At 29.0% G+C, this 22,429-nt stretch overlaps 4 protein-coding genes and 1 long non-coding RNA gene across 7 annotated transcripts; 2 read left to right on the forward strand and 3 right to left on the reverse strand.

Annotated features, from left to right (window-relative positions):
• Nucleotides 1–1,419: 1,419 nt before the first annotated feature.
• On the reverse strand, nucleotides 1,420–5,143 carry LOC114396008. Its single transcript, XR_003663187.1, has 2 exons — nucleotides 4,952–5,143; nucleotides 1,420–1,994 (listed from the first exon to the last, which is right to left on the reverse strand). It is a non-coding gene; the product is annotated as an uncharacterized LOC114396008 (long non-coding RNA).
• Nucleotides 5,144–8,374: 3,231 nt separating this feature from the next.
• On the reverse strand, nucleotides 8,375–9,090 carry LOC114395990. Its single transcript, XM_028357871.1, has one exon. It carries the CDS (start codon nucleotides 8,962–8,964, stop codon nucleotides 8,548–8,550), a length of 417 nt encoding a protein of 138 aa, XP_028213672.1. The 5' UTR covers nucleotides 8,965–9,090; the 3' UTR covers nucleotides 8,375–8,547.
• Nucleotides 9,091–14,421: 5,331 nt separating this feature from the next.
• Nucleotides 14,422–15,040, forward strand: LOC114395738. Its single transcript, XM_028357584.1, has one exon. It carries the CDS (start codon nucleotides 14,489–14,491, stop codon nucleotides 14,894–14,896), a length of 408 nt encoding a protein of 135 aa, XP_028213385.1. The 5' UTR covers nucleotides 14,422–14,488; the 3' UTR covers nucleotides 14,897–15,040.
• A 1,326-nt stretch (nucleotides 15,041–16,366) lies between these two features.
• LOC114397450 (keratin-associated protein 21-1-like) lies at nucleotides 16,367–16,741 on the forward strand. The gene has a single exon (XM_028359484.1). It carries the CDS (start codon nucleotides 16,367–16,369, stop codon nucleotides 16,739–16,741), a length of 375 nt encoding a protein of 124 aa, XP_028215285.1.
• Nucleotides 16,742–17,279: 538 nt separating this feature from the next.
• On the reverse strand, nucleotides 17,280–21,527 carry LOC114397512 (lipid phosphate phosphatase 2-like). 3 transcript variants are annotated; one of them, XM_028359580.1, is made up of 9 exons: nucleotides 21,262–21,527; nucleotides 19,938–20,030; nucleotides 18,999–19,223; nucleotides 18,813–18,900; nucleotides 18,596–18,705; nucleotides 18,408–18,498; nucleotides 18,062–18,250; nucleotides 17,895–17,954; nucleotides 17,280–17,751 (listed from the first exon to the last, which is right to left on the reverse strand). In XM_028359580.1, exons 1-9 carry the CDS (start codon nucleotides 21,322–21,324, stop codon nucleotides 17,546–17,548), a joined length of 1,125 nt encoding a protein of 374 aa, XP_028215381.1. In that variant the 5' UTR covers nucleotides 21,325–21,527; the 3' UTR covers nucleotides 17,280–17,545. The 3 variants fall into 3 exon arrangements, with proteins under 3 accessions (XP_028215381.1, XP_028215382.1, XP_028215383.1); XM_028359581.1 differs by having other exon boundaries at nucleotides 19,938–20,167; nucleotides 21,262–21,525; XM_028359582.1 differs by lacking the exon at nucleotides 19,938–20,030 and having other exon boundaries at nucleotides 21,262–21,524.
• Nucleotides 21,528–22,429: the final 902 nt, after the last annotated feature.

Genomic DNA, 22,429 nt, shown 5'->3' on the forward strand with positions numbered 1-22,429 from the left:
CACTAGCAAAATCAACCGCGCAAGAACTACACCCCTTGTGCATCAGCATGCAAATATGAATTGAAGAAAACTGGAATGAAACAGCAGCATCTGCTCTTGTCTCTTGACTATCATTAGTGATAACTGTAAAATAATTTTTACTTTTGATAATAGAAAATAAAGTAAAATTATCTTTAAAAATAATTATCAGTTATTTGTGCTTAAATATTAAAGAATTGATGTTTCATTGAATTTTGGCTCTAAATATAAAAACTGGAGGTGCTAAAAGTAAAAAGTGAAAAATAACGAAGAAAAAAAGAAGAAATAAAAAAAGACCCAGTCCAATGTCTCGCTAAGTGTGCAACAGGCACTAGGCGGACAAAACAAAATGTGTTAAATGTGCAACGTAACAGAACAGCACTCGCTAAGCGAAAAGACCGCGCTAAGCGCACGATCCAACAAAACAGAACGCGCTAAGCGAGAGGAGTCTGCTAAGTCCACTATCTACATGCGCTGAAGGAGGAAGGTCGCGCTAAGCGAGCCTACAAAGGCCCAAAGTCCACTTCAACAGTTATAAATAAAGAGTCTGACCAAAGGGAACAGAAAAAACACAGAACCCCTCTAGTAGGGGTTTCTTATACCTCTCTCATTGTAAAGCCCTCATGGCCATGAGTGGCTAAATCTAGGACCTGGAAGGCCTAAAAGCCAAAACAATGTATGATGTAGTCTTCACTATTTATCAATGCACTACCAGGTATTTTCTATTCTATTATCTTTTCTGTTTTTTTTATCTTACATACTTCATCTTATTATTCTGTTAGGGGTTAGGTGCTCAAGAGGGGATAAGCTTTAATAAAGATTTAAGGAGAATATGCATATATCGGTTTTAGGGGTTAGATGCTCGAGAGAGGGTAACATTTAATAAAAAAAAATTATAAACTCATACATCCTAGGCAAATCAGGTCTCAACATTATCATATCTTGAATTTATTTTAATCTTTTATCTTTTTTATCTTTCACTTTTCTTATCTTATATCTTTTCTTTTAAATCTTTGTCTTATCTACTATATTTTTTTATCTTTATTTTAAATTTATGATCTCTTGCTTGTAAATTGGATTTGCATTAATTTAAGTACAAATAAAATCTGTGTGAATTCGACACTCAGACTTTCCATTACTTTATTATTTGTGACAATTAACTACCTTGCCAACGAGTTAACAAATTTTTGGCGCCGTTACTGGGGACTTTGCTTTTTGTACTTGATTATTTACATATTCCAATCTTAAAGCAATTAGTTTTCACTTTTTATTTTACTTTCTTTTTTTATCTATTATCTTTTTTTTTAGTTGCTTCATTTTATTTTTCAATTTTTTTCTTTCTTTATTCATTCTTATTTTATTCTTTTCTTTTTTTAAATTAAAAAATTAAAAAAATATATATATTTAAGTTTAATTTTATTTCTATGATAACGTGCACGGTGGTTGTTTCTTTTGTGAACACATCACATTCCTTCTTTGAAGGACGCATCATGGCAAAAGATCATCCACGTAGGATGACGCTAGAGGATTACTCTAGTCCTATTATACTTCAATACTTCACCAACACAACCAGACCAGAGGTACAAGCGGCCAACATCTCATATCCATATTCCCTCATCCAGTTGATTCAAGGGAATCTATTTCACGGTCTTCCAAGTGAAAATCCGTACGCACATCTGGCCACATACATCGACATTTGCAACACGGTGAAGATAGCAGGAGTGCTTGAAGACGCCATCCGCCTCAACTTATTTTGTTTTTCCCTGGCCGATGAAGCAAAAACATGGCTTCGCTCGTTTAAGGGAAATAGTTTGCAGACATGGGACGAGGTGGTGGAGAAGTTCCTGAAGAAGTACTTCCCAAAGTCCAAAACCGTTGAGGGAAAGGTGGAAATCTCATCCTTCCACCAACACCCTCATGAATCGTTGAGTGAAGCCCTTAATCACTTTCATGGGTTACTTTGGAAGATTCCTACACTATTACATAAGTAAAAATTAATTTTGTGTGTTGAAATTAAATATAGGTAAATCTAACTAATTTTGTCATATTTAATATTATCGTTCCTAAAATATTCATCATTTAATTTTAATTCTATTTTCAATGACTTCTTTTTATTTGTGATAGAAAATTTCAATGAAAAACATTTTAAAAATAACCTTATTTTTTACTTGAGATTAGAAAGATTAGAAAAATTAAATGATGTGAATTAACTTTCTTAATTTATGTGAAATTAGTTATTTTTTCTTATATACGAATCAGGTGCGACTAATAAGTAAACCCCCCTACCACCACTAGGATGATGGTAGTGAGTTTTTCATCAATTCAATAATATTAAAATTATAATTAATAAATTCCACACACACTAAATTAATAGCATTAAATTATTTACTAAATTTTGTAAGAAAATTATTAAGAGTGAAAAATAATAAATGTAATGAAACTTCTGGTGAAAATTTATTATATATATATATATATATATATATATATATATATATATTAAAATTTTATTTAATAAATATGATATAATATTTAGTAAAATTATTAATCTTGATTATATATTTATTTAATGAATATATTAATTGATACTATACAAAATTTTGTATTTAAAATAAGGTATTATATCATAAGTTTTTAAACAATAAGAAATATTTTAATGTATACAAATAGGTATTGAATTTTTAATAATTATTTCTAATTTAATAATATATATATAAAATTAAATTGTTTACAAAATTTTGTAAGAAAAAATATTAAGTCACGCTTAATAAAATAATATTATTCATGAATTAATCACTATTTTTTAAAAAAATTATCTAGTAAGTGAAATTACTTTTTGGATACTAAATGTGAGAGTTTTACCGACTTTACTATTAGGCCTACCCTATATACTAATTGTCCTTTATAATTTCTATCCAGCTCCATGCAAAGTATACAAACCTTGAAAATTATTTGGGTTTTTAATTTTATGTGTTGAATTTGAAAAATAGGTTAAGCTTCTAAATCAGTAAATTCTAATGTCTTTATAACTATCAAATAAGTCAACACAATGGGTAAAATAGTTGAAAGGGAATTTCTAGGGACACCCAAACGTGAAAGGGCAAAAATGTTATTCACTTTTTTACGGATCGACAATCTCTATGATAAAATTAATGATTCAAGCAAGAATCAAACTTATGCCTTTTGTATTATTAATAGAATATTCAAACCAATTAAGCTAATATACATATTATGTTATAAATAAATAGTGTAGTTATATATAACACTAAAATTTCTATTTATATTTAATGTACATGTAAATTTACATAATAAATTTTGTGATGATTATTTTTTATCTAATAATTAATGTGTTTACATATATAAATTATAAATAAAAATCATAGGTTTAATAAGTATTTACATATGTAAAAAAATATCAAATCTATTTAATTATCAATTGCTATAAAAAAATATCTAAATACATCTTCAATTAAATATCATGTTTATTTAATTTTTAATCATTATAATAAACATCTAAATACATCATTTAATTAAATATAAAATTTATTTAATTATAAAATTTAGTAAATAAAGTAAATGAATAAAAAATTTCTAAAAAATAATTTTTAAAAAATTTTACTATCACGATAGTATATAGGTCCTTAAGGCCCTACTTTTGTGGGGTTCCATAAATTTGTAAACAATTTTTAAAAAACTAGTAATTAAAAGTTGATACTAAATTAAGGATATTTTTGTAAAAATATATTACTTTATTTTCAAACAATATATATTTTAAAATTTTAGGTGTCTTTCAAGTGTAATTTACACCATTAGTAGTTGATTATTAGATTTAATGGGTATTGCTTTTTTTTTAAAAAAAAAGCTAAATTTTAATAATTGATTTTTGCATTGTAAAGTACAAGATTACTAAATTTTAAATAGATTTAAAAATATATTTTATATATTGAAAAGCTTATTATATAATTTTTGTGTCTATTATATATAGCGACACTATTTGTTTATAACATAATGTATCTATTAGCTCAGTTGATTTAAGTGTTTTACTAATAATGTAGGAGACACAAGTTTGATTTGTTTAGACTATTAATTTTAAATTAAATCATAAATTATATTTTTAAAATAAAAAATAAAAAAATCTTATGGGTCACATACGGATTGACAATCCGTATGGACCTACAAATTGACAATCCATAAAAAAAAGATATTTTCACCCTTTTATTATTTTGCTGGATGTCCCAACAAAAATACTGGGTGCCCCTAGAAATTCCGTAGTTTAAAGTAGTTTAGCCCAAATCTCTTATGGGCTCTTATTTAATTTGTTGGCTTGCCCCAGCCTCTTAGGCCGGTTAATTTGACGCACGTTTGTTGTTTTGTTTTGTATTTATTTTGAAAAAATAATAATGCATTTTCAAATAAGCTAGGCAGCATATGGGCAAAACAATGTCATTTTTTTAACCAAACAATCCAATTCCTCATAATCTTATTGAGAATGGAAATTTTCATTTACTAAACTAAATTGCAGCATGAACACTCAATGCATGTAATTCAGTTAGTAATACAGGCTGAATTTATGAAGAAAAAAAATATGAATTTGATTCCTACGTGATCCAATCTTGCAGATGAATAAAGACTAAACCCTAAACAAAGTGATTATAGTTATTGCTAATAAAAAAATTACAACATCTACTTTCATGGCTTGCGATGCTATGCACAAACAGAATCACATGGCTAAACTGTCAACAAAGTTAGAGAACAAAGTCTCTTAAAGCCTAAGATAGACTCGAGATATATATTTGTTGCGTGACTAAGGTGTGATAGTGGCAGAAAGAAAGTATGCAAAGAAACTTGATGAGTACTACGTACAAACATACAAAAAGACAATCATATTACAATTAATTTTATATCAATAAAAGAAAGAAAAGGAGAGAAGAATTACCAATACCATTGAACAGAATGGAAAATAAGGGACATGCAAAAGGCAAAAGGAAAGGGAAGAAGCATCAGAAATCATAGGAATGGGCGGAATTGGGAAGAAATTAAATGTATTGCTCAATCTCATTACTTCCCAATCAGCCCATTCCCACAAATTCTGATTGCTCCAATCTCCCGTTCCCAGCTCTTGAAATTGAATACTGATTCACCTCTTAGCTAGGTTAACTCCTTTATTTATATAACTCACTCACGCTCTTAAAAGTAGTGCTTTACGTAAAGTTCAAGGCTCAATGGCTTCATGTAAGATTCCCCAACACCAAAGTATATGGTATAAAGCACCTGGAAAATTAGTGACCTCACACTCACCATCAATATACATATTCTGTTTTTTCTTTCATATATATTGTTGTCTAGTGAAATTCTTTTTATTCTTTTATTTTTTTTCCGATTCATGTGTTGGAGTGATTAGGTGAATGTTAATCAATCTTCTAAAAATATTGATTAAAAAATTTAAAGTAAAAATATTTTTATTAGAAAACGAATAATTATTATTTATGATTTTTCTTACGTTTTTTTAAATTTATATAATAAATATTTTTTTTTGTTTTAAGATACTGAATACTAATTCACTTTTAAGTTATACTCAGTCACAAATATGATGCAAAAACAAAGTTGAGGAATTTGTTCAAATGCCTGCCTCGCGAACGAGTGCCAATCAAAGAAAGTGAAGAAAGAACCACTTTACTAAGGAACCAATCGGGGATACTTGCGTAGCGTTTTAAAAACGTGCATGGTTCCCCAATTTCTCCACTTTTGTTTTACGAATAAAGTGAGAGATTCTTTTGTTCTTTCGTTTTCCAAAAAATATCTTATCAACATATTTTTTTATTAGAATGTATTTTTTAAATAAAAATGTCACAATTAGTTTCCTAACTTTTAAACAAATAAAAGTTTTAATATTAACTAGTATTTTAGTATCCACTGGACAAATATTTATCATATTGTTTCAGAGTGTTTAATTTTATATGGTTAGTATATAATGATTTATACATTATTACCTAATTAGAAATTATTTTAAAAATATAACTTTTAAAATAATTATTACAAAAATTAATATTTTTATCATACATAATAATATAATAAAACTTGCATTAAATTAAATTTATTTTTAAAATAAAAGTTAAAGAGATAATGATTTAAATTAAAATCATCAAATAAAAGTAAAACAATAAAAAATCATATATAGACTGTTTTGTATAGGATCACATATTCATCGCTTCGATTCAGATAAAATTATTATTAATAGTAAATTTTTTTCTTTAAATAATTTTTTCCTTTAAATTTGAAGTCACTAATTAAGATTAAAAAAACAACTTTACATTAATTTAGGTTAGGACTATGTACTCACTTTTTTAAATAATAATCAATAATTTTTTTTTTCAAAGAAACTAATTTGAACTAATTTTTTACCATCAAAGTTATTGATTTTAACTAAATTTGTAATTGTTTTTAACGGGTTCTTTATTGATTTTTAGGTTGCCCAATATAAGGACCTGGTTACTTTTTCACTTTAACTAATCAATCCAATCTTATTCTTCAATCTTTCGTAAAAATCCAAAAGAAAAAGGATTACTTTAAGTTAAAGCGTTTTTAAGAAAACAAAATTAGGGAAAATGGAAATGATCTTATTCTAAGATTAGGACCTGTTACAAGCATTAGCGATATTTTACAATTGTATATATATACTTATTCCTTGTTACTAGATATATAAATCTATTAGATTTCACCCAACACTTTTTTTTAGATTTTAGAAGTGTTGGTCATTGTATTGGTATCAAAATCTCTTTCATTAAATGGCTAAAAGTTGTATTATTGTTGTTCTAACACTTCTATTCAAAAAATGATTTTTTATAAGTTAAAAAAAGGAATTTTAACACAAGGCAAAAGTGACATAAATATTTTAAAATGAAGAGATGAATGGCTAAGAGCATTTTTTCGATCATTGATTAATTAGTTGCCTATTTTAAATACTATTGTTTATTTTAAATATATATGTATCATTAGGTTATTTAAAATTAAATATTATTTATTTTTATAAACAATGATTTTTATGATTAAAAAATATTTTGTTTTTATCATTTTAAGGGTGAGTCATTTAAGGATGGTTATTAAAGGTTGATTAAAACTATATTATTAGAATAAAATATGTATGAATTGTGTTAAATATGATGTGATGTGATGTGACATTATAGAAATCAATTAATAAGAAATAAAAAAACTTAAAATGGATAATTTAAATTACACACTGCTTTCCTTGCAACAGTACGGAATCAGCCAAAAATTCACGGCATATTTTTTTTCTTTCTTCATAATTATTTCTCATTTTGTTTATCAAATGGAATAAATCTGAAAAAAAAAACAGAATATTTCAAAGGGTAAAAAATTTAATCCATTAATTTTATTTTATGCGCTGGTCAAATTAAATAATTAAATTGCATCAGACAATCATTGTTCTGAAATTCATTTCAAACGGGATAGTTGGACTTGTACATGGAATCAAGCTCAGGAAAAGTATAAAGATAATTATATTTATATAATAAAATTTTATAACAATTATTATATATATATATACATATTCCGTCGTTATACTTGTCTCTTTTCGTCTTATCTATTTTTTCTATTTGTTACAAAAACAATTCGTAGAAATAAATAAATATGACTAATCTAAATTAAACATATGAATGTAGGAGTTAGCTCACTTTCACGTGTGGCTACACATGACCATGCACTCACCATCTTGGCTGCTCAAGTAATTGCTCTGCCCGTAATTTTACCATGGACAGCTAGCCTTCTAGAACATGACTTGAATAATTTTGTATATAACATATATAAAGTGAATATAGAAGCTAGTTTTGATAATTAATATGATTTTTTAACAGAATAATTAAAATGAAATTTAAGTAAATTTAATCATTATATTTATTTAAAATTAAATGATAAGATTAAATTAACCTTTGTGAAAAAAAATTTGACAATTCACATAAACTTACTTTTAACTTTGACATTTCGTGAGTCAAATTATTGTTGATGGCATATCAAGGTGAGAAATAACATCAGAGAAGCTAATTTCAATTATTAAATTTTACGTACAAGAATAGAGAGGCTCAAACAAGAACACTTCTTATAGTAAGATATAATTAAAAGAAAAATAAAAACGTTAGTATATTATATTATATTATATTACCATATTTTTGTTATGTAAGTTATATCTATAAGATATTATATTAATTTCAAATTATTTATAATTTAATATACATCAAGATTAACATGATACAAGAGAATAACTAGAAGTTAGATTCCTTCAAAAAAGAAACTAGAAGTTGAATATTTGAAGCAAGAAATATAAATTATGACAGAGACAAACAAGTGAGAACATATATATGGTAATTGGTCAGAGAATCAAATTGTATACGTTTAACAAGAAATAAATTACAATTTCTAGGTGATTCTTCAACATTTTCTGCGGAATCACACGGGAAATTTAGAAAGGAAAATTCGAGAAATCCAAATAAAAAAGAAGAAGGATCAAAGAAGAAACAATTAGTGCACAGGATATAGTTCATGAGACGCAACCAAGGCCTTGGAGATCTCAAAAATGAGCCTAGCCTCAAACGCATCACCCTTATAACCTTTAGACACTTGAGGATCAACCTTTGGAATCCTTTTGCTACCAAATATGTTGTCCGTGGTCATGGACTTCAACATGAAGTTCGTGTAAGCATTTTTGAGCTTTGCCATCATCTTCAAGGGAGACCTAACCATCCATGTCAATTTTGGAATTGCCTTCATCCTCCATTGCCTATGTGGGCTTCTTCTTCTTGACCTAATCATCTTTGTTTTCTTTCCACCGGTGGCGGTGGCACCACCGCCGCCGTCGAGGCGTTGGTAGCGCCTCCTTCTCAAGTACCTCTTTATGCCACCATAAGTTGGCTCAGGCAATAGTGATTCTGTCTCCATATTGCTTTTGTAAAAAAGCTTGAAGAAGGAGGAGAAAGTATGGTTCTCTACTCTTATTTAGAAGTGATTTGTGTACGTGAGGCATTGCACGTTGTGTGAGGATTTAAAGGTATTTATTGGAGTTCAGAACAAAAAGGGGGAATTTGTTGGTTTTTGAAAAAAAAAAAGTCAAGAAACTACGGTTTGACCCGAAATGTGGGTGTAACCGTGGGAGTCAACATGAACGTTGAAGTTGAACAACATATATAGTTTCCTCCTAATATTCTACTAGTTTTGTTTTTCTTTTTTGTAAATAAATGATTCCTCCGTCTACCATAATGAACTCACCTTGAGACGAGATCAACACTACTACTAATAGTCGATTGAATTGTGTTAGAAAAGTCAGTGGTCACATAATTAGTTTATCCATTTTATTGATAAATAACAGTTGGATATATAACCTTATTAATAGTAAAATTATGACAATTATGCGTGCAACACAAGGACACACACCACGGGAACGGGATTGCCGATTACAAGCACGTGGAAAAGGAACCAAACTTTGGAAAAGCACGACACTAAGATATTATTATATTAAACACATTTTATATTAAAAAAAAGGCTGCATCTAGAAGTTTAGACTTTGATAGATTTTTTTTATATAGATGTATTATTTTTATATAAATAAGTATTTTCATCCTGAATGTGTAGAGGACCATCAAATTTATTCCTAAACAATAAAAATTTAAATTTTAATCACTGAAAGTGAAAAAGTGTAACAAATATCAATACTCTACACATTCAAAGAAGAAAATAATTATTTATGTTTATTAATTAATATTATGTTTATTATTATATTTATTTTAAGTTATGTTTATTTTCTTAATTTTTTAAGTGTTTATTGTAATATTATACTTGTAACGATTAAAAAAATAGATTAAATTATATTTTGAATAGATAGTCATTTTCATTCTTAAATGGGTAGAATACAGGTAAATTCATCCTTCAATGTGCCACGTAAATTTATTCATTGACAGACATGAACAAAAGTTAAAAGATGAATAAATTTGTTCTACTTATTTCATTTTAAAAACTAAAATTTAAATTTTTAATTTTTAAAAATAAATTTATCTACTCTCTGTATATTTAAAAACAAAAATAATTATTTACCTTATTTTTTTATATATAGATGTAAATCTGATCTGATTACTTATTAATCCACTTGACACGACGTCAACCCCACTTCTTTTTTTCTTCATTTTTTTTTCTGTCGGAAACTTGCAAAGCGGCTTTTCATTAAATCCATACATATTCATTGTGTTTGCTGCTGCAGGTTGACAATTTTTAAAAGTAAGACAGTTCTTTCATTCACAAATTGTATACAGAAATCTAGTCCATTCATTGTGACGCTAATAGAAAACAAGAAAACAAAAAAAGAAATAGAAAGAAAAAAAAAGAGATAAAGGGGAAAAAACTCTTATTTTACTGGGAAAAATGTGAGAGAAAAATATAATTATGCTAATATTTTCATATTATTTAAACATCAAAAAATCTCTAATTTATTTTCCTCCTATTTAAGGAAAGTTTTATACCAAAGGCTGACATGAAAGTTCCCAACATAATTTTTTTAACCATTGAAACCTTTGCTTTTTGAGTAGAACCTCAAAGTACCTTTAACTAGTTATAAGATTAATTTAAAATTTAAAATTTAATCACACTTAAAATTTATTAATTTTTTAAAAATATATTATGTGATAATCAAATTTAATTTTTTCTGGCAAACTCAATGTATCTTACCAATTAAGTTATTTTCATCATGTACAAAGCTATATTAATTAATCAGCAGCTGATTTCAAAACATGTTTGTCTCATTCAACAAAGCGGCAAAGGATTAAGGGACTATGGGGATGTTTACTTGTGTTTTTATTTCTTATTTTTCATTTTTTGTTTGCAATGTTTTTATTTTATGTTTATCTAGTGAATCTCCGATTCACATAAAATAAAATAAAATAAACATTTTTTTTTCTTAATTTATTATTCAAAATAGTGATTTGTATTTTTTATTCAAATGTTTAGTTTCTTTTTTTATCTTAGGTCAAGAGATTATGAATGTTCTTTAATCCATTGGATCAAAGACTAATTTTATCATGCGTGATTATAATTGGTTCAAGGAAGTTTTACATATAGTTACAATTTCTTCTTCTACTAAATAAAATCATTCTTACCCATCTGAACACAACAGAACCTTACACCAATACATCAATCATTTGAGTTAAATGTTTAGGCTTCTTCTATGGATATTAAATATCCTTAAATATTTATAGATTAATTGATTTATAGTTACGATCCATTACACTAATTATATATATTAATTACATTTATTACTTTATATATATATATATATATATATATATATATATATTTCATAATAATCATGGTGACAAAAAAATATTTCATAATAATATATTGACATTAATTTAAAATAATTTCATTTTCCTATTTTTATTGTGTTATCCTGAGGTATTTAGAGCTTCTATTTCTCATTCAACTAATCTTCCTCCAACAATCTCATTGGATTGGATCATTTTGGATATATATATATATATCATAACTATCATAATTAATTTCAATTAGAATATATACCACCTATAATTATCTTAATTATTATAATTATTTAAATGAATAATGACATTAATTTCAGGTAAACTTGAAGAAGAAATTAATTTTATTCCATTTTAAATTTTATTTACAAGCAAAATTAACAAACAAATATGGTCTATTAGCATTTAAATAAATGCACATTCTATACTTAGTTTAATAGTCAAATTTAAAATTATTGTAAATTTTGTATAGATTACAAGTATCTTTTTACGGAGGCCATCAATTTTATGTTAGATAGAACCAATGTGAATGACAAAGTTTGATCCTTTGAGTATTTAACACACACTTGTATATTCAATACTTAAACTTCAAATCTTCGATTAAATTAAAATAATTTCACACCGATTAATCTATATGATTGATCACATTTTAAATCAATTGCTTATTCTAATTTTGACAAGTTAAAATGCTATCAAATTATTTTGAATTGACAACGTGTAAAAATTAAATAAATAGTGTGATAGTAAATGAATAATTTAATATGAAAAAATTAGGTAAAATTGTATTTTTGATCTCCTTAGTTGTCTTCCATTTTCGATTTTGGTTCTTCTTTAAAATTAATAATGCATTTTGTCCTCTTTTTTTATACAATCATGCAATTTTGTTCCCCAAATCCAGATTTTGATGTTGACGGTTACAAATGAATATTGACTGGCACGTATCACGTTCTGATTAGATAATGACTGTCACGTGTCATTTTTTGATTGGATGACGACTTTATGGACGATGAAATGCATTATTGTTGTCATTGGTCAATCAGAACATGACACATGACTGTCATCGCCCAATCAGAGCGTGGAACGTGATAGTCAACATTCATTTGTAATAGTCAACATCTAAATCTGGACTTGTGGATCAAGATTAAGTGATTGGATAAAAAAGAAGAACAAAATGAGTGAATAATTTTAAAGGGGAACCAAAATCAAAATTGAAGACAAAAGGAAAAGTAAATTTGCAATTTTGCCAAAAAATTAAATAAACATTCCATATTTAAGTCAAAATTAATGATCCATTTTAAATTGATCTTTTATTTAATTTTAGTTCATCAAAATGTTATTAAAGTTGACCTGTTTTTCATAAAAAAATGTTATTAAATTATTTTTAAATTGATAACATTTGCATTAATTAAATAAATAGAGTGTTACTAAATGAACAGCTTAATATAAAAATAATTAAAAGGGACATGTATAATAATTTAAATGAACATTCCACATTTAAGTCACCATTCAAATTTTGGGTAGATTTAAAGAAAAAGCCAATTTGTTTGCTTTTTTTTTTAATACCAAAAATACTGTTTTTTTGTTGCCAATGTCAATCAATCACCATAATAATTAATAACCAATGATTTTCAATTTAATTTAAACTTTGTGAAAAATCTTATATAATATAAAACTAACCATTTTAAAAGATATTAAAAAAATAACTTTCATTCCATAAAACTTCTTCTTAATCATATATGTTAATTTAAGTAAAAGAAATTTAACTTGTTTAAACATTTAATACGAAATCCAATCAGACAACATGATCGAAACACAAAATAGCATCAGTAAACAAAATTGTTTGTAACATAAAATATGATGCTCCAAAAGAAAAGAAAAAACTTATTTTTCAGAGTAGCGTAAGCACTGACATCTACCTCATTTTCTTTTGTGCACCTCACAATCATGAATCACCTATTTTGTCTTTCGATTACATAAATCCGTCGAGTGGTATTTTAAATAATATTTCTTTTTTTTTTTTACAGGTTTAATAATATTACTACCACTCTAGTTTATTGAAAGTATTAGGAATAATACATTAACGACAATTTTCATGCTCACCGAACATATCGTTCGTACATACAAAATTACAAATATATATCTTTCGCTTTCTAAGGGCTCAAACTATCTTCAATAAGTGGTCTTAGATTTAATTTTTTAAGTAAAATATAATATTTAAATTTTGTAAATGAAAAAATATGATTAAAAAAGAATTTATTAAAGATAATCACAAAAATTAATTATTAATAAAATAAAAAGTCATCCTAATATAGCAATATATATACATATATATATATATATATATATATTAATAATTCTATTAAAATTTAATTTGATCCATTATTATCTATTATATAATAATTTATTCTAAACATTATTTTAATTTTTTTTATTATAATACTCTATATAACAAATTAAACTGTTTTTAATTTCTAATAAGACATGTAACTAACAAGGTTAGTTTTACATCCAAGTGTAAAATAAGTTAAAACTTGTTAATTTTTCGGACATCTTTCACATATTCATATAAATGAATTAAAACAATAAATAAAATTTTAAAGCATTTTCCTTCAGTCACAAGCCAATTTGAATCTAATCAAGTGTACTTGACTTGACTCGTGTCTCTATTAAAATCAAATTTAATTAACCACCCAATATTTTGAAAATAAAACAGAAACTGAAAATGACCAGAATGAAAATGAAAATGCCTTTGCTTTTTCTCCTTGGTTCAAAGTATCAAATAATATTCCAACATAATATTTGAAGGAAGCTAGGGAGGAAAATACTGTGTTGGTCATGTTTGTTTGCTCACATCACGCGCACGATCTTTGGTCAAAGCAACATTTTTTGACTTTTTTTTTTTAATTTTATTTCTCTAAAGCAGCCGTTTATATAATTAATATTGAAAAAAAAAGCTTACGTGATATTGTCTATGATTTATTAATCTTAATTAATTCAACAACCGACATGTGTAGTTATGTTTTCCACTTCCAATGATTTTATTAAATTAAACGTAATATTTTTAGAGTAAGAATTTCCCACTTTATATATATTTGCTCAATTGCAAGCACAATCTATTCACTCCCACCTCCAATTCCAAGCTATTCAAATTTCAAAACAAGGAAATGGAGTCACTACTTCCCAAGTCAATCTACGGTGGCATCAAGAGTTACTTGAGAAGGCGGCGCTACCGGCGTCTCCACGGCGGCGCCACCGTCGTTAGAAGGAAGATGGCGATCATCCGCTTGAGAGGGCCACGTAGGTATTGGAGGATCAGAGCAGTTCCAAGGCTTAGATGGGTGATGAGATCACCATTGACGATTTTGACAAAGCTCAAGAATGCTTATATGAACTTTATGTTGAAGCTGTCAGGGAACGTAGGTGCTATGAACAGTGATAACATCTTTGAAGTGAAACGGATTCCAAAGGCTCGTCAAGTGTCTAAGGGCTATTCCCGTGATGAATTTGAGGCCAGGCTCATTTTTGAGATTTCTAAGACCTTGGTTGCTTCCTATGAACTTCATCCCATGTAGTTGTGTTCTATATATGTTATTCAGTTATCCTTCAACTTTTAATTCTATGTTTGAGATTTTCTTTCATTCAATTGTATACATGGAAATAAGATTCAAACCAAAGTAACTGATCATTAGAAAAAAAGCGCAAATTCAATTTTCGTCTCTGTTATTTCTTTTTCTTTTTTTTGTTCATGTATATTTCCTTTTGTTTCGGAAGTGGCGGGGGTGGACGGTGGGGGATGGGACTGGGAGGTTGTGTTCTCGATAAGAAAGTGTTATTCTCACTCCCATTTTTGTAAGTTCACCCCACACATTTTCAGTTTTTTTGACAAAATATCATCAATAGAATACTTTTGTTTTATTTTCTATATATGTTTTTATCTGTAAGAATTAAAATACTATTGGTTTATAATAACTCACAGAAATTGTTCAATCAACTGACATAAATCTCATTGTATAACATGATTGTGTATAGTAAATATATTTATATTTCTTTATACAAATGCTAAATATACATAGTTTGGAATAACAGTGAATTTGATCTTAAAAACACATTCAAGTAGAAATGAAAATATAACTTTTATGTTGAGTTAAACAAATTCTGTTAAATTTTATATAAACTTTATAAAATGACCTATATAAATATGACTTAAATACTTCTTATTATATTATGTAAATAGTGTTTTTCATATACGAAATAGTAGTAGTGTAATACTACATATTTGTTATTAGGCTTAAATATTAGTTTGATTTTCAAATTATTTTAAAAGATTCACTTTAATCCTCAAAGTTTTTTAAAATGCATCAATTTAGTTCTTTTCTTCGAATTGGATTGACACCATTAACATTGCAAATTCCAATGGTTTTCTTTTAAGAATAATGATAATTTTTAGTTATCATTATGTTTATTATTATTCTAAAATGATACACAACCACCTCCGTTTTTCGTAATGTGCACCACCTCTATACCGCCAACACCACCATACCCACCCGCGTGACAGATTTGGTGGTTTCGTGGTTGCGCGTGCGCCCAGAGGTCTCATGCGCATGCAGGTGAGGGATAGAGAGCGATTTGCGACGTGAGTGTTACTGTGTTAGAAGTAGAGGTAGTGCCTTGTGCAGAGAACTAAGGGTGGCTGTGTAATTTTGAAAAAATAATAAATACAGTGACGACTAAAAAATATTATTATTAAAAGAAAACTATTGAAATTTGCAATGCATGTCAATCTAATTCAACAAAAAAGACTAAATGTATTTTAAAAAATTTAAGCATCAAAATGAATTTTTTAAAAAAGTAATAATTATTTTTAAAATATAAAAATATATAAAAGAAATTTTCCTTAAAATTTAAGCACACCTGCACTAAATACATTTATGGGCTACATGTTGGGCCCGTGGCATAGGAGTAAAAGTTCATATCTAAACCCACAGAGTTGAAAAATCCTATCCATCCATCCGCAGTGGCAGCAAGTGAGCAAAGCAGAGGTGATGGAAACCAAAGCTGATGCTGACTCTTTCTGGACCTGGAATGCCAACAACGACCAAAAACAATTCTCGGTTACCAAGTTCCTGGGAAACAACAAACCCCCCAAACCTCAAACATCAGTGTTGGGTCCTGGCTTCGGAGCGGGCATCGGTTGCGGCGCCGGAATAGGTTTAGGTTTGGTTGGTGGCTTCGGCTACGGAGGCTGGCCCTTCAACCACATGCACTTCGTTTTTGGTCTCGGAATTGGTTGTGGTGTCGGTGTTGGCTTCGGCTTCGGCCAAGGCATTGGATACGATTTTAATTTCCGGACCCGTAAGTCTAGAAAATCTAAGAAAAATTTCTCAGATCCCCAGAAAACAATTGTTATTCAGATATGATCAATTCATAATGTTTCATGTTGCATTTTTCATTTTGCCTTTCGTTTCGTTTGCTTAGTTTCTGCATTGGGTTTTTGATTCGTGAAAATTGACTTATTTTATTGTCTTACGGCGCACCATATTTATAACATAAGATAGCTTTATTTGATTTGATTTAATGCATGAAATAACAATCACATGAGCAAAGTCAGCATTTTCTACTTGTAATCAGCGTTTGGAAATTGGAATACCAAGCTGACATTAACAGTCAAAAGTTGCAGCAAAGTGTTATTTTGCTTCATTGCTACTGGTGAAGACTTAAGAGTTGCTTATGTTTACAAGTATTTCTGACACAAGGTATAAATCTGGCGTATGAGAACCGCCACTATTTCACACCTATAATTACTCACAATCATCTTCGCCAAGTATGTTTGCTCTCCTTCCAAATATCTGATACATTTACGTGGGTATGTCTTGAACTCGAAATTATTAATTAAAATAGAATAACCTAACGCTAAATTGATTACACGGTTATTAAAAACCAATTGATCTAAAAATGTGTTTGAATGAACGGCAATCTTCTCAAGTGATTTCGTATTTTCTTATGTCAACATATTCACAAAATATTGAAATAACAAAGTTTAATTGTTCCAAACCTGACTCTTACAAACAACTACGCTTCAAAGTTTTCAGAGACACTAGTGACTGAATAGAAACAACTATTCAACAAAATGTGTTAGTTTTAAATACTGGTTAAAATCCTAGGCTACGAACTAACATCTGATTTACATTTTACAAAGAGCAAGATCATGAAATGTACAGACTTTATCCCCTCCCAGATTCAAAGTCATTCAATGCTGCATTATGATCCCGTGATAAAGTTAACCCCATACACCCATGGAAACCTTGTTCCTCTTGGCTCTCAGCCTGAGCCTCTGCTAACTGCGCTTGACCAGAATTTTGAACACTAGGAACTTGGGTCATACCACGAGATTCTTCCAACATCCTAAAATACGCATAAGGACCCCAGCCTGCACAGAAAAATAATATATCCAGAACATCAAAAGGTTGACACCATACTTCATAGCAGGAAAAAAACTTATGAACTATGGTTAATTTTCGACAGAAAGTTATTTAGAGCGAGTCATCTAATAGAATCTGCATTGAAGCAAACCTTCAGAATGATAAGGAGGAGGAAAAAACTGCAAATAGCAAAATGTAGCCACTGTAAGCCCTGGAAGAAGAAATATTATGTAGTGAGTCAAGTGCCAACAACAGTGGTAAGTAATTTTTGAGGCTTATTTAATTTATAAATAATTGAGATACTAAGGATAGACCAACCTAAAAGACCTCCCGCAAACACGTCTTGCCAGTGGTGCCAGTAGTCATCAACTCGAGAAATGCCAACAAGTGATGCAACAAGTAGTGGTAGAAAAACAATGCAAAGTTTTGCAACATGACCTTTGCGATCAAATGCTTTTATTTTTCCAGATAAGTACAATGATAAAAAACCCAGACCAGAAAATGACCCTGCACATAAATTGAAAATATTTAAAGCAAACAATAGAATAAAATTTGAGTAGAATAACCTACTCTGATTCCACCATTCATTTCTATTGAAATGAAATACAGAAAAGTTAGTAGACCTATGTACAAAGAGTACATGAAATAAATAAATGCTACATACCTGAAGTATGACCGCTTGGGAAACTCTTGTATCCTTCCTTTATGACCTTTTGGTCACCATGACAAATGACATCTCCCCATTTATCATAAACCTAACAAGAAGCCACTAATAATTAATTATGCCCACTATTAAGAATCAACATAATTGATAAATATGAATTGAAAACCTAAAATTAAAGGAAAACATACATCCTTTCCATCTGGAAAACATCGCCAGAAGAAGTCTGGTCGAGGTCGACCTACTGCATTTTTTATTGCCTCAGTAAATACTGCTGTTATTAAAACGGAGAACAATAAACCTGTGCCAGAAAACAATTTCCTGTTATCTTCTCAAACAGTTTCATTTTAACAAATAGAATATGCTCGCTAGCAATTAAATAAATGAGGGGTATCTAAAAATTAATACCCAGCACAGCATGATGAAGATCATAGACGTCTCTCCTTCGGATGTAGACACCAAGAAAGATCACTATGGGCAATAAAATTGCATATATCTAACCATGAAAAAATAATAAATGACAAGATAATCTTGTTAATGTAATTATTCAAGGAAAAAAATTCACATGTTATATATCCGAAGCAGTAAACTTACAGGAATAGCCCAGGCAGGAACTGTATTACTCTTCAGTGGATATTTGAGATCAGTCATCATATCCTTCCCAACAAAGCGATGGAAAGGATGGATAATGTACAGGCTGATAACAATCAACACGAGGAGCAAGAGAATGAGCCAATCATGTTTGTGTGTTCTTGCAACTGCATATCCATGAGAACTCACAGTATGTGAACCAAGTTGGACTTCCCTCGTCCTGAATTCCTACAGCACACAAAAACCACAATTGAGATTAGGAGTTGTCAGAAAAGATGTTCAATTCTTCTTTCAAAAACACAAGCTGATATCCAACGTGTCTACATAACAAAACAATCAAACTCAATAAGTGTCATCATTTTCAAAATTTGCATTCTTGTTACTATGCTGTATATCTTCATATACTGATAATACAAGGGTCAAGGGTAATGCAATCACAACAGACAACCTAGTAGATATGTTTCATCAAAGTAATGTGAATAATAGCATTTAAAGAAAAGACAGAAGTCCATCAGCTCATGAGCAAGAGAAAAGACAGTATAAATGTATGATGGAGTTAGATGGGGGATTCCATCTCTACTAAAAATCAATAAGCATTTTGCTTAATTCCTATCTCTGTGGCAAGAAGCTCAAATAACATTGTGAACAGCCTGATTCGACTATAAGCTGGTAATTTACAACAGTTTTAAACTGCTGACAGAAATCTGTGTAGAGAAGAGACTGTTAAATGCCAGTTATACAGACATATGCGATATGAGAACATGTATTCTTGTTCTTAAATGATCATTAAATATTACATCAGTCCCTCTGCCTCCTTTTCTTGTTTAAGAAAATACTTGAAACATATTATGTACTCATAATATCTTCAGAGCTAATATTGTAATGGCCAAGCCTGAAGAATCTCCTTTAGTTATTCAAGAAAAATCTTATTAAATTGTATACCTCTTCATTCTTTGTGTCTATCAATGGAAAATTAATGGATGAAAAGTGAGCACCAGTAACAGCAGAGATCCCCATCCTCCTGCTTGATAAATCCTAGGTAACTCCAAAGAAAGCAATATCAGGGAAAAATTCCATGAAAATACCCTGATTTTGCTTTGTCTGTTGAAAACTTTTGGTCCTTTTTTTGTGTTTTCATAGATACAACGGATATGCGTTAAAGTTAAACAAAGCTGCAAAATATCCAAATTAGAAACCTGGAAAATCCTATATGTCTAAGATAAACATTTTAAATATTACCGAAAATTTTAAATCTATTTATTCAGCAGGAATGCCAGTATCTCTGGCTACATATATGCAAGAGCACTTGTCCATCACAAGAATGTAAACATCAATCAAACACAATACTAATAATGTTAGGATTCTGGAAAATCACCACAAAACAAAATCTACAATAGTAATCTTCCAAGTTAAGCCAACCAATCAAAAACAAATTACACAGCCTGCTTTAATACATACGAACCAGAAGACACAATGAAACAAACTATCCTAAAGAGAGAAAAAAAAGGGATTAAGAGAGGGTAAACCATTGGTTAACAAAAAAGAGACAAGTTCAAGAGTTACGGGCCAAAGCCAAGAGTTCATTTTTCAAATCAGATGCAAGCATTGGTTAACATGAATTAAATGAACTGATATGATCCAATAAAAATAGCAAGCTAGCATTAGCTTAAATCATTCAGGGTATGCCTATGGTTCAATTCCTAGCAGTTGCAACTATGACCATTACTCCCCCAGTCTACTCCTATAGAATATCAGCTTATATGTCCAAAGCACTAAGCAGGGCACAAAATTTCCAAAAAGGCAAACAAACAATAATATCATATACAAATGATGGGTATGGGTATGGACATGGCTGTAACCACAAGTAGAACACAAATAGTTGACTAAATAAGCATGCCTAAATCTATAAATGTTCTGTTTTGGAAGACAAACATTATGTCACCAACTTAACTTGGAAGCAAAGAACAAGAACATTGTGTGCATTTAACTTGAAGAGAAGGAAGGATAAAAGCTTCACAAATATGAATAAAATCCATTACCTTTTATCTTGGGAATCCATTAAATGGTTCAAAAACATCAATCATCACACAGATCCATCCATCGATTCATAACTTTATTACCATTAAGTAATACAGCTCCAAAAGCTTAATTTTTTAGCTTCAAAGCAGTATCCAGAGAAATTCAAGCATTCAACAAACAATAGAATAAAAACGTGTGTTGACATAGAAGAAGAACAGAGTTGAAAGAGAAATATAAAAGCGCTGACCTGAAATCGGGTCCTAACAGATTGAAAACGAAAGAAGGGTCTTAAATCCCACCAAGAAGCCATAGTGTGAAGCAACGAAAAACCATTCAAAGAAATAGAAACAGAGAGGAGATTGGGAATATCAAATGAGAGCTAGAAAAGAAGTGAAAAGTGAAGGGTTTGCAGCATATGGCATTGAAAAAGTAGTGGGGAATTTCAATTCCAATTCCAATTTGTGTCCACACGAGAAGATATGAAGTGTCAGAGAAACTGGGTTAGTTAGGTCACTCTCATAATACACATTATGCAAATTATTATTATTTTTCTTGGTTTTGAACATTATGCAAATTACTGGTATGGCTAATCGTGATGTGATATAAAACAAAGAAAACGAAGGTGGTGAGAAATTAAAGTGGCTCCTAAACTATTGCATTTTTTGGTGTTTAGATAAAATTATATGAATCCCTATTGGTGTTAAAGAGTCTCTATTTTTGGCATATTCAAACATGTAATTGTCTGCTTATTGTTATTTGTTACTGTGAAACTTTGTGACTTGATGTATATATATTCGTCTTAAAGATAATTATGACTCTTTACTCACTATTGCTTAACATAGTACATATACTTTTGTAAGGAGTTTCTTCTTAAGTCTTAACTGCGTAAAGTTACTTTATTAATGAAAAAGACACTTAGAAAGGGGAATGCATTCCATACACTTACACAGTACCTCAGCTATGAATTTAGATTTTTACGGCATATTAGAGGGAGTTGTTGAAATAAGAACTTATTTTTATGAGTTTCTCTTATTAGAGTTTATTTATGTGTCTGTTAAGTATAGACTTGGTTTTTGAACAAAAACTATTTTTAATATTAAAATGTTATTTTATTTGTCACCACCAATCTATCTATTATCTACTATTTATTTATTATATGGTGTGATGTCATAGAACCCGCTAAGAACAAATTAAAAACTCATGAATATTAATAGATTCTCTAAAGTGCTCTTAAATGACTATTGGATCGATTATATTTTAAATATATATTTTAAGTTAGATTTATTAAAATAGTAGTAAAATATAAGTAATCCCATCTTGATCCAACGGTTATGATATGTTTACGCCAATTGCAAAAAATGAGAAGCGGTGGTGCATTGAATTATATTTGTGGTGTTATTTTTATCCTATGAATT

This window comes from Glycine soja, chromosome 18 (genome assembly GCF_004193775.1).
Source record: "Glycine soja cultivar W05 chromosome 18, ASM419377v2, whole genome shotgun sequence".
Classification (NCBI taxonomy): domain Eukaryota; kingdom Viridiplantae; phylum Streptophyta; class Magnoliopsida; order Fabales; family Fabaceae; genus Glycine; species Glycine soja.